This window comes from Sinocyclocheilus rhinocerous, unplaced genomic scaffold, assembly GCF_001515625.1.
Source record: "Sinocyclocheilus rhinocerous isolate Xijiao unplaced genomic scaffold, SAMN03320098_v1.1 scaffold1649, whole genome shotgun sequence".
In the NCBI taxonomy this organism is placed as follows: Eukaryota; Metazoa; Chordata; class Actinopteri; order Cypriniformes; family Cyprinidae; genus Sinocyclocheilus; species Sinocyclocheilus rhinocerous.
The window spans coordinates 121,224-133,493 of record NW_015649580.1 but is presented as its reverse complement, the minus strand read 5'-3'; the positions used below and the strand labels follow the sequence as shown (position 1 = coordinate 133,493).

Genomic DNA, 12,270 nt, shown 5'->3' with positions numbered 1-12,270 from the left:
TCTATCTATCTATCTATCTATCTATCTGTCTATCTGTCTGTCTGTCTGTCTATCTATCTATCTATCTATCTATCTGTCTATCTGTCTGTCTGTCTGTCTGTCTATCTGTCTGTCTGTCTATCTATCTATCTATCTGTCTATCTATCTATCGCTAGCACATGGTTCCCATTTGGTTCTTTTTTGTGAAGTTCTGGGGGGAAAAGGTTAGTTGTGCAGCTATTATGTTCTCCAAACATAGCAGGGAAGTTTTTGTGTGACAACCTAATAAAACATATGCAAAACATATTCTAATGGTTACGGTCAACTGTATATAACCCTATAAAGCTGAGTGAAGCGACACAGATAGTGTGCGGTAAATTAATGCAGGTTTATTGTGGTTTGTACACGCACTGGCTCCTCCACTTCACCCGGTTGCAGGCCTGCAGGTCGTTGCGTTTGCGTCTGTGGTCTGTGCGCCAGGAGAAGCCGAAGCCACACGCAGGTTTCTGAGCCGTGCAGAAGGGTCTCAGAGAGTTTCCGCTGGTGTCTGGATGGGTCTGGAGGCGCTCAGGAGGAGCGTTAGGAGATCTGATGGAGCCTTGCATCTCCACTAAAGCCTGGTTAATGTATGAAGACATGAGCATCTCAAACTAATATCAGAAATACTGAATGTAAACGAGGTTCTTACCCAAGTCCACTGGGTTTCTGTTCCCGTCGGCATCTCCATCATATCAGCAGAAGTACTCATCTTCTGTCTGTCTGTCCGTCAGCGTCTGATCTGAGTTCAGTGTCTGTGATGACATCACAGAGACGTCACCATGACAACACATTCATTCTAGAATCTCCACCAGCTCTCAGGTAACCAACGGACACAAATGGATTTTTCATAGTTAATGCAGACATTCTGAAAATAAGAATATTTAATTAATTAACTTGCAATGTCCAGTGAGTGTACAAATTTAAATCATTTTCAAACTTACTTGCTTAATTTGACAAAATTACAGCTTGATTAAAAATGATGCACAAGTGAAAATATTGCTTATAAGTGATGTTTATCTTTTAAACAAGTGCATTTATTTCTAATGAATCTTTATTTGGAGCAAATGTTGCTATGGTAGAAAATTATATATATATAAAGGTTTAAGTCATATGCATTATATTAACAAGAGCTTTAAAATTGATACATGATATATTTCAAGAAAATACAAAAGAGCCATTCAATTTTGGAATGTCTACATCTCACGCTTCTAATGGTTTTAAAAAGCACGTAGTGATGGTGACTCCCAATCAGTTAAACCATTGCGTTGCAAAATGATTCACTCCAATCGGATCGCGAATCATTTGATTCACTTCCGGACTTCAAACCGCGCGTCACGAATCATTTGATTCAGATCGAACTTCGGGTTCACGAATCATTTTTTTCTTCTGATTTTTTATTTATTTTATTATTAAACCGTACAAAATATCAAACCATTAAGGCAGTGCAGTTATAAAAACAAAAAGAGAAAAGAAAGAAAAAAAGAAAACACAAATACAAATCCCTTAAGAAAACCATGGTTTTATTAGTAAAAGTGTAGTAACAATGTCTTATTTATTTATTTTGCATAACCACAGTTTTACTACAAATCATAGTTAAACTATGGTTAGTGTAGTAAAACCATGGTTAATTTGTGGTTACCATGGTTTAACTATAGTACGTTTTTGAAGCAAAACCATGTTGCCGGGTTAACAAAAAGAAAAATAAATAAATATATACCTTAAGAGGACACACAGGGTGAATATAGAGATGCAGTTATCACTGCTTTGGGATGAACAGAGCTTAGTTTCATGTGGATCAAATCTGATTAAAGAAAAAGATCGATTTAGAGCCAGATTTCTGTTTATGTACGTGAAATTTAGCTAGCATTAAGTGATATTTTTCTATATTCTCTTTTGAGTAGTCAAACAATCCAAAGAAAACATCTCCTGAAGCTGGTTGCCTTTAACTTTTAAGTTTTCTCAACTTTTTATTTTTTTTTACAGTGTAGCAATAATTTTGATCAAAGAATTAAATGTCTGTTATCGGCTGTTACGTCCCCACCAATGCTAAATTAAACCTACGCCCTTGACGGTAGCCAAAGTCTTACATACAATGGAAAAAAACACTATGGAAGTCAATGGCTACCGGCAATTATCTGGTTCCCAACATTCTTCAAAATATCTTCGTTTGTTTAACAGAAGCTCATGAAACTCATACGGGTTTGGAACAACTTGAGGAACAGTAAATGACAGTGTTAATGTACTTTAATAAAGCACATTAGGCATCATGGGAATCATCGATCATAAATCATGTGAAGCATGTGAGAAACGTTCCTGAGAAACCCGAGCAGCCGAACGACGGAACTCTGCGACGCATTGTGAACATTCTCAGATCGCCATGACGACCTGGAGGAACAGGACAGACGGGTTTGCGTGTTCTGTTGCCATGCCGACTGGGAATGATGGGATACGCCCCTCTCGCTCTATGCTAAGATTCACTATCGTTCACACCGACTCTCTGGAATCAATGATTCACTGATTCATTTCATTCCTATTATCGAAATTAATTATATATCTAAAACTAATAATTAATTTATATCAAACATTCTTAACGAAATATGCAATAGGCCTATATAAAACTTAAACTATATATATATATATACACACACACACTCTCACACACACACACACACACACACACGCACACACTCTCTCACACACACACACACACACACACACACACACAGAGAGCACTGAATAGCAGCAATAATAATAATATATAAAATATTTATAATTCATAAAATACAATAGGTTTGAGTTAATGTAATAATTTAAACTATCAATCATATAATTTATAAACATAAGTTGTCTATTTATTATACATTAAACAAGTATCTAAATATTATATTAAAATAATTATGAAAAATTTGACTTGTTTCATTTAGATCAAATTTAGGCCTAATACTAAATATTACATATTAAATCAATTATACATAAATATTTCAATTTAACAAAACCGCTTGACTGAACTTAATATAATTTATTTATATCTAAATATTATAGTAAATATATTACAAGCCTTAGCTATAACATGTTAATTATAGACGAAATGTAATATATTATTTAGATATTACATACTAAGTCAAATTATAGTTTATTGAAGATGTAAATGTAAGTTAGTATATACATAGAGAGAGAAAGTACTAAAATTGTTATTATTTATCAAATTAATAATATACGTTTAAAAAGTTCTTGGCAAGTCTTTACACACAAACAAAGCGTAGTAATTACTGGAAAGATTTATACAAACATTAGCACTGTAAATCTGGCCTCTGATTCCTGAACGAGACTCAAGTTCACCATGACAGCAAATATTTGGGTTTCATTCAGAGAGCAGAGTGAGTAACACTGAGGGTGTGTGTGTGTGTGTGAGTGAGAGAGAGAGAGAGTGTGTGTGTGTGTTTGTGTGTGTGAGTGAGAGAGAGAGAGAGTGTGTGTGTGTGTGTGTGTGTGTGAGAGAGTGTGAGAGAGAGTGTGTGTGTGTGTGTGTGTGTGTGAGAGAGTGTGAGTGTGTGTGTGTGTGTGTGAGTGTGAGAGAGTGTGTGTGTGTGTGAGTGTGTGCTCACCTGTCTTCGAGTGGGCGGGGTCACGTGGCAGTTCAGGTGCGGGGCCATTTTCTTCTCCTCAGTGTTTCTCTGAATCAGTGAGACTCGAGCTCACAGTCAGCTGCCGCTAAAACTCTAAAAATCATGAAATCACGCTGATTTAAATCACCGCGGATACAATCACTCTCTCACAATCATGAAGAAAGGACCGCTCAATTTCCTGGGTCGGAAGAATCAATCTCTATTCGGCACCAATGTGGAGTTCAAGGACATGGGTAAGAGAGATTCCGTCTCGTGTAGAGTTTAAATAGATATGATAGCAGTTTATTTACGTGTTCTTCGCGCGACCTTTGCACCTGTCGCGAAACACTTTCTTAAAGACACGAATAACCTTTAAAACAGACTCTGGATTAGTTTGTGTTTGAAAATAAGTGAGTAGCAAAACCGTATTTATTTTCTGACAGAATAACCGCAAACCCGTAAACAAATACCTCTGTTTTTGATTCGGAGGTCCGTGACCCGACAAATACGTGTCCGATTACACTGACAGAAAACTAGGACAGTTTTTTTGGACATATGTCATGATAATGCCATGTTTCTTTGGACATAAACCATTATAGCACCATGTTTTCGTACATATACCATGATAGTACCATGTTTTTGGACATATTCCATGATAGTACCATGTTTGTTTTTGGACACGTAAATTGATAATTGGTTTTCGGATATGTACACTATGTTTTTACACTTACAAACATGGTACTACCATTGTATGTTGGACATGTACCGCTGTAGAATATGTTTGGACTTTTACCATGGTACCACAGAGGTTCTGTGAATGTAAAACAATGGCAATACCATATTTTAGTTACAAAAATGGTACTACCATTGCATTTTCAACATGTACCACTGTAGTGGCATGTTTTTTTGACTTGTACCATGATACTAGAGTGGTTTTGGATATACAGGAATGATGTTTTTACACTTACAAACATGGTACTACCATTGTATTTTGGACATGTACTGCTGTAGAATGTTTTTGGACTTTTACCATGGTACCACAGTGGTTCTGTGTATGTAAAACAATGGTAATACCATATTTTGGTTACAAAAATGGTACTACAATTGTATTTTGGACATGTACCACAGTAGTCATGTAAATACCACTGTACATGAATAAGGTATATCTCAAAGTACCGTAGTATTGCTAATATTTTGTAATTAACATATGAAACACTTTCATTTTTATGAAACTCCGTCTCAAAGCACAAACTAATACATGCATTTTTATTCTTCGTTCGACATTTGATTGTGACAAAAGATCAGATAGTTTAAAAACACTGACGTCATAATTCAGGTCAAACTTCCCGTTTGTAATGATTGACGACAATGAGGGCTGCAGAATCTCTGGTAATTATATCATTAACACGTTTAAAGTTGTTAATGAGCAAACACAGATTACCAAACACAGGTTATGAGACTGTAGACCGATCATATACCTGGAACACAAAGGTCTCGGGTTCGAATCCTGATTGGACTGACGCACACGACTCTTTATTGGACTGAAAAATAAATGTAATTAGAATTGATAAGAAACATCAAACAGGAAGTGAACTTCCAGTGTTTGTTTTGATTTCTTTTATACTAATAATAGTAGGAGTTTGTGTTTAGTCAAAGTTACTATTGGCTTTTCAAGAATGTGTGATATGACGAACCAGACACTGACCTCTGACCTGTCACGAAGACATTACGATGCATATGAACCTGTTGTTCTGTGGTTTTGGTGGTCACATGGTCTTGAGCAGTGACTTTGAACAACACGGGCTGCTAGTTAAACCATGTTAACTAGGTAAATAACATGTCTCTGTTTTTCAGATCAAGTGGAGCTGGTTTTGGACTCAGCTGCCATCCCCGAGTCTGGAACCGCTAAAGTGCGCTCACGTCCAACTGTCAAACACTTCACGGTACGTCCCAAATCATGACCAGACTTCACTCGTGAGATGATCTCTAACTAGGAGTAAAGTGGATTCAATATAAAATAGTATTCAACAAGGTCACTTACAAAAAGTATACCATAGTAGTTTTTTTGGACATGTACTATGGTATCATAAGGTATATATATATGCAATACAATAATGGTTTTACCATTGCAAATGTCCAAAAACAGACTAAAATCATGGTACATGTCTGAAAAACATGGTAAAAACTTGGTAAATGTCTGAAAACAAGCCAAAAACATTGTAAAACCATGGTTCACTTTTGTCAATCATCACTGAACCATAATACCACCACGGTACTTTTTCCTTGAAAACATTTTTTAATTGCTTGGGTCACTTACAAAACATTTACTATAGTATTACCATGGTTTTTAGACATGTTCTATGATAATACCACGGGCTCCAACTTCCAAAATACATATACAATAATGCGTTTACTAGTGCAAATGTCCAAATAAACAGGCTGAAACCTTGGTACATGTCTAAAAAACAGACTAAGACCATAGTGCATGTCCAAAAAACAGGGTAAAACCATAACACATGTCCAAAAGATATGGTAAAACCATGGTACGCTTTTGTAAATGATCACTGTACCACAGTACTTTTTTGCAAACAAGTTTTTAATGTTGAGGTCAACAAAAAATATATAGTATTACCATGTTTTTATGACATGTACCATAGTAATACTGTATTTTTGGACCATGGTATTATGTTGTTTTTGTACATGTAGGCCTATAGTAGTAGTGCCATTTTTTTGGAAATGTACTATGGTAAATATTTTTAAGTACCATGTAAATAACATGGTATATGAAAATGGTAATCAAATATACTGCTGGTATATATCAATTACGACACACAATCTGAATGTGTTTTGGTGTGTCGCCCTTGTACGTTTTGCATTTAATTGTTTCGTTGATAATAGAAGTCTTGAGAAATGTGCCGAAATCGTCCTGTGCACACATTGCTAAAGACACACCTTTAGCTTCAGGACAAACACACCCTCAGCATGTAAACACACTTTCACTCTGACAGAACAAAGCGCGCACACACACACCATCAGTTTTGTGTTTGTATCACCCTGGTGATGCCCACATCATAGCAAAGTAATTGACAGTCTGAGCGTGTTCGGACCCGAGCGACTCACTCGTTCACCTCATGAGATCAGGATCCTGATGATTCAGATGTTCCTGCAATTGTTCCGTGCTGAAATTAGACTGTGCAGATGCGGGTTTATGCCGGCTGAGTTATCCAAACTTGCATGTGCTGTTTTGAATACACACGTTTTGTTTGTGTACAGAAGAGATCAGGCACATCCCGTGGCATTTGCTAAGTGCTTCTATTATTATGGCTCATAATTGGGGTTAGTATTAAACTTTTAGGGTTAGGGTTGCAGATGCTTGATTTTCACCTTCTGGACAATCAAACAAGTGAAAAAAAAACTCTACATGGGTTCTTTTGACCACTAAGCAACCACAGCAGGGACTTTTGCATGAGCAAACACCACTCCCATTTTCATGCAAGTCGTTTTGGATAAAAGCATCTAGCAAACGTGTAAATGTAGACTGTAAAATGTAAACTGCACCACTAATCATAAAGCACAACTTTCATGATGTTTGGCGCCGATAGCCTAGTCAGCAAGTGTGCCGACATATAGCGCCATTGCGTTATGGGCGTCCCGAGTTCGAATCCCGGCTTGAGGACCTTTCCCAATCCCACTTTAGAGATTGAGAATCCCACTGTAGAGTCTTTTTCCCTTATGAGGACGTCCACACCTGAAGGTTTGGTCAGGTTGTGTTTTTTTCTGGAGAGATGATCCCATAAAGACCTTCAGCAAAACCTGAAACGCAAACACACGTTTAAGGGGTGTGTCCCCTTTTGCATGTCGGAGAACTGAAAGGACAAGAATGAAAGACAAGCTAAATCCAACTTAAGTTGTCTATAAGGAAAGACTATCAAAACTATTTCTGAATATGACTCTTATCAGACATAGGTTATGCTCTGTTTTGTAAATAAATGACATTCGGTGCATTTGTTTTAGCAATGCTCCTGGAAAATTCCCGTAATGTCTCATAACAATCATTCACATTATGGGGTGTTGGTGAGGAGTGTCCAAAAACCTGATTCACAGACACACATCTGGAACATTATCTCACCCTGTTCATCCCACGTGAGAGTATGAAATCGGGATGGGTCCTGCAGTTTCTCAACAGTTTAAGCATGTCTCAGAGAAATAAAGACGAGTCGAGAGTCGAGAGAAAGGATCCATATCCTTGAACGTCATAAGCTCTCTGAATAGTTCAGGGAAACTGGTTGGTTTAGTGCCTAGAAATTCAAACTGTGACTCAGTGGCTTCTACAATACAAGGTGTGTTATTGCTGTAGACTCCCTTACCTTCTAACAGTCTCCTTTAATCAGGATGTTGCTGACAAATGCTTCTCTTTAAACCCTAGTCATCTGAGAGTGTGCAAGGCTTTGCAGTTCCAACACCCAAGGTACCAGTTCTTCCGCCATTCAACAAGCCCAAGATAAATGGTACAGGTGAGTTCACAACACAGAACTGGCTGGGAATAGTTAACTTCTTGTCTTTGATCAAGGAACACTAAATAAATATGGGAGCCAGTAAATAATGTTTTCAACATGCTGAGGTGTTTTAATGAACCTGTGGTTGATTTTCATGTTGTCTTATTGTAGGAAGCACCACAAACCTACCAAATGGAAGGATGCTTTCCGTCCCTGACCTCCTCCAGGGGGAAATACTTATACCACCTCCGCCTGGCTCCGCCCCTCCACCTCCTCCTCCTTTTTCAGCCCTGCCGCCTCCATCATTCATCCCTCCCTCACCACAGTTCTCTGGCGAAATGGACCCTTCTTTAGACCGTGCAAGTCTGCATCCCCCTCCAAAGACGCCCCCAAAACCTCCATCACTTAACAGTTCCGATTACAGTGCAGATTTAGACTTGACCTCCCTCAAACCTCCTCCAATGCGTCCTCCAAAACCACCATCGGAAACTTCCAGCTTCAGAGGTTCTCTCTCTAGCCTTGGTGTTCAAGATATCCCAGAATGCCCCAAGTTCACCCCACCGCCACCCCCGGTGAAAGCATCACCTGTTCTTGCAAAAGCTCATAAAACAGCACCTCCAAAACCCGTCCGAATGTCCTCCATACCTAATCTGGACATCCTGTCCCAAACTCCTGTGCCACCCGTTGCTTCCAACCCAACACCATCTAGCTTCAACCCCCAGAACACAGCCAAACTCTACAGCGTGCAGAAGAGCACACTACTTGGCGGACAGACAGAAGGGGAAAAAAAAGTCCAGTCCATTCTGCTGCTGGAAGATTCTGCTGGAAACACGGTTGGTGTTGTCGATGGGAACAGTGGGAAAAATCCTGGATCTTTCCAACCAGGGGTGCCACCAACCAAACCAGCCCGTCGAAACAGCTCCGCCACTCATCTACAGGATGACCAGCCAGACATGGCACAAGCTCCAAGTGAACCAGCCAAGGTAGAGCCTAAAATAAATCCTGAGCCTGTACTGGCACAAAACATCCCCACTGAGGTACCAGCACCAATTAAAGTCTCGCCCAAAATAGAGAAAAGGATACCTGATGTTAGGCAGGTGGTGACCCCAGTTGCGTCCCCTGGCAGGCCTCGCAAGTACAGCCCTATCTTGAACCACCGACATCTCAAAACACGGGGCGCAGACGGCTCAGTAAAGAAAGAGACCACAACTTCACCTTTGGCCTTGCTGATGGCTGCAAAGGAAAGAGAAAAGCAGAGAACTGCTCTGTCCCAAAAGAACAGTAACTCAACAGAGCCAGTCAGTTCTGTGATCCAACCTAGTGAAGAAAAACCAAACTCCTTCACCGTCATTTCTCGAAACCCAACACCAGACAGTCCCAATGCACAATTAAAGTCGACCACAAACACGCAACCAATCACCTCACTATCTACTAAAGTTAACCTTCCAGATATGTCCTACTCAAAGCCAGAGCTAAGCTCAACCCCTCTACGAAGCCCAATGAATAGCTCTGTTAGTGGACTGGGTGTCCCTGTTAGAGATGTGGAAATTGGAGAAGCCTTGATCTTCATTCCACCGCCTCCTGAATTTGCCAACTCGGACTCTGAGGAGGAACCTCCAGTTCCCCCACCAAGTCACCCCGCTCCTGCTCCCCCTGTGAAAAGTGCCCCTCCACCTGCTAAAACCTTCTTACCTGCTACACCTGCTCCTATTATCAGCTGCCCCCCTCCAAGTCACCCCGCTCCTGCTGCCCCTGTAAAACCTGCCCCTCCACCTTCTAAATCCTTACCTACTCCAATCGTAAATGGTCCACCTGCCAAACCCTCCCAACCTCCGACCCCTCCTCCTGTCACCAATGGGCCCCTCACTTCGCCCAAACATAAACCACCCAGCTGTCCTCCCAAGGCCCCAGGACCTCCCCCAAATATCCATCTCCAATCCAAACCACCTGTTCAAATGAAACACACTCAACCCCCTTCACAAGTGGCTCCATCCGTCTCCGCTAGCCAGGCGACACTTCTCAGTATCCTGCAGAAGAAGATGCTAGAGATGGACCCCAAGTTCTCGGCTGTCAAAGAGGTGGAGACCAACGGAGATGACTGGAACTCTCCACTGTCTGATGACGAGGCCACGTCGCCCCTTACCACATACAATCCTATGACAAACCGCAGTGCCACCTTGCCGGCGCAAACTCGTGGAGTGGACATGAAGGAGCTGGAAAGCAAAGCGGCCAAAAAAGCTCAAAATTTGTCCACTTCGGCTAAATCCCAGAACAGGTAAACACATGGTTAAAGTCAACATGAAATGGTATTCACAATCCGTTTTACTTCTGTAATGTGCATTTTTCGAGTGAAACGTGACATTAATTGAGGAAAAATGTCAGCCAGGGCTTTATCAACGGGGAAAGGAAAAGATCCACATTGTATAAAGTTACAATTGGGAGACATTAAGATGCAATTACAAGAAATAAAGTGGCAACTACCTTTTTATTTCGTTTTTACTTTGAGGCGGAAACAAGATTCCATAAGAGACTTGATGACGTCAGATTATGTACAGAAAGATTATGTAACGTTTTTTTCTTTGGAATAATGCACACAATTACGCATGACTGTGATCACAGGCAACGCTTCCCTCATAGCACATGCACATAGCTGAGATGAATCATCAGGAAGATAAATAGACTGGAACAACACTCAACAGCTGTTTCCATGACATTTATGATTTACAATGCATATGAAACTGCTTAAGTCGATATATTTAGAAGCTTAAACACAACAACATGCAGCATACATGCCCACAAAAATCTTTCGTAATATTGAGGAATTACTGGTTAAAGTGGAATCAAATGGCAGTTACTTGAAGTTCTAATACTTCATGCTTTTATAACTTTGTATTTAAAGCGTTTACTTAAGAATAATGAGACTCTTCTTTATCTTTCAGTAATGGTCCATCAACCAAACAGCAGTTTGGAATGACGTTCACCGTGAGACCAGGAGCCAAACAACCAATAACACCCGTTATCAAAGACGGTTCGTCCTGATCCAGAGAGCGTTCCTGACTGGAATTATTCCAGAGACGTGCCTTACCTGTACATATGCACCTACCTGACAGACATTTAACGTTTTGCACCCGGTCTGGAGCTTTATTACTGCTGTTGCTAAAGTATTACGCTATTAACTTTCTACCTGGATGTTTCTTCAGCTGTCAGTATATTCAGGTTTTGCCGAACTCTTATGACCGCAGCTTCATCACGGACTTTCTAGAGCTGCTAAAATTGACCAATGGAGCAACTGTGCCTGTATATGGCTAGATAATCTACACGGAAACTCATTTTAATGTCAAACCTTTTAATTTAATCCAATTGTTTAATCCAGTTTCTAATCAGGTTATACATTAAGAACACCAGTTCTTAATTGTAACTTCTGCATAATATTTTAGAATGTTTTTAATCATTAATGTCAATATTAATCTATAGCTCTCGATACGAGAGCTTCTTTCAGTGGTGCTGGATTTTTTTCCAGGTCAAAACATGATGTATTTTTACGAACTTATAAAAAGTATACAATAAGCCTTCGAATTTGAGAATAAACGCTGTTATAAATGGTCGCGAAGCCTTGGAACACATTACTGATGGTTCGTTTTAACTAAGAAAAATGCCGTTGCTGCTTTTCATAGTTATTATTTTAATCTTAAGCAAGAATCAAAGAAGAAATAATGCAAACTTTGTTTTTGCATGAATATACTGGTTAAAAGTGCCTTTGAAGAAATAAGCTCGCATCTGCTACAAACACACGTTTTTCTGGACGTCTCGCACATCTCCACAGGTTTAATCGTGTGAAGTACGTCAGAGACAATTGCAATAGGTCAATAATTGTGCTTTAATCTGCAAACGTGTTAGTATGACAATTGTTGTTTTGGATATTTAACACTTTGTTACCCCCCTAAAGAAAGAATATAACCACAATACGGTGTGATAAAAATATGCGAGAGCATAAATATACAGATGACAGAAACTTTATTAAACAGTGAAACTTGTGAAATTTTTTTTGTTTTGTTTTGTTTTTTGCCCAAATATGAGAAGAGAACAGCATTCATGCCCATTTCTGTTATTAAAAAAGACATTTTCTGCATGTTCTGAATTCTGATCCTACT

The 12,270-nt window shown here is 39.5% G+C and overlaps 1 protein-coding gene across 1 annotated transcript; it reads left to right on the top strand.

Moving 5' to 3' along the window:
* Nucleotides 1-3,661: 3,661 nt before the first annotated feature.
* LOC107710809 (extensin-like) lies at nucleotides 3,662-12,136 on the top strand. Its single transcript, XM_016515653.1, has 5 exons — nucleotides 3,662-3,877; nucleotides 5,478-5,566; nucleotides 8,050-8,137; nucleotides 8,291-10,394; nucleotides 11,059-12,136. Exons 1-5 carry the CDS (start codon nucleotides 3,799-3,801, stop codon nucleotides 11,156-11,158), a joined length of 2,460 nt encoding a protein of 819 aa, XP_016371139.1. The 5' UTR covers nucleotides 3,662-3,798; the 3' UTR covers nucleotides 11,159-12,136.
* The last annotated feature ends 134 nt before the right edge of the window (nucleotides 12,137-12,270 follow it).

Bases quoted from the DNA above. Each gene is read 5' to 3' on its own strand.
- LOC107710809 (XM_016515653.1), top strand. From the start codon at position 3,799: ATGAAGAAAGGACCGCTCAATTTCCTGGGTCGGAAGAATCAATCTCTA. The intron at 8,138-8,290 runs GTGAGTTCACAA...GTCTTATTGTAG, and splicing joins GCCCAAGATAAATGGTACAG to GAAGCACCACAAACCTACCA. The intron at 10,395-11,058 runs GTAAACACATGG...TTTATCTTTCAG, and splicing joins TCGGCTAAATCCCAGAACAG to TAATGGTCCATCAACCAAAC.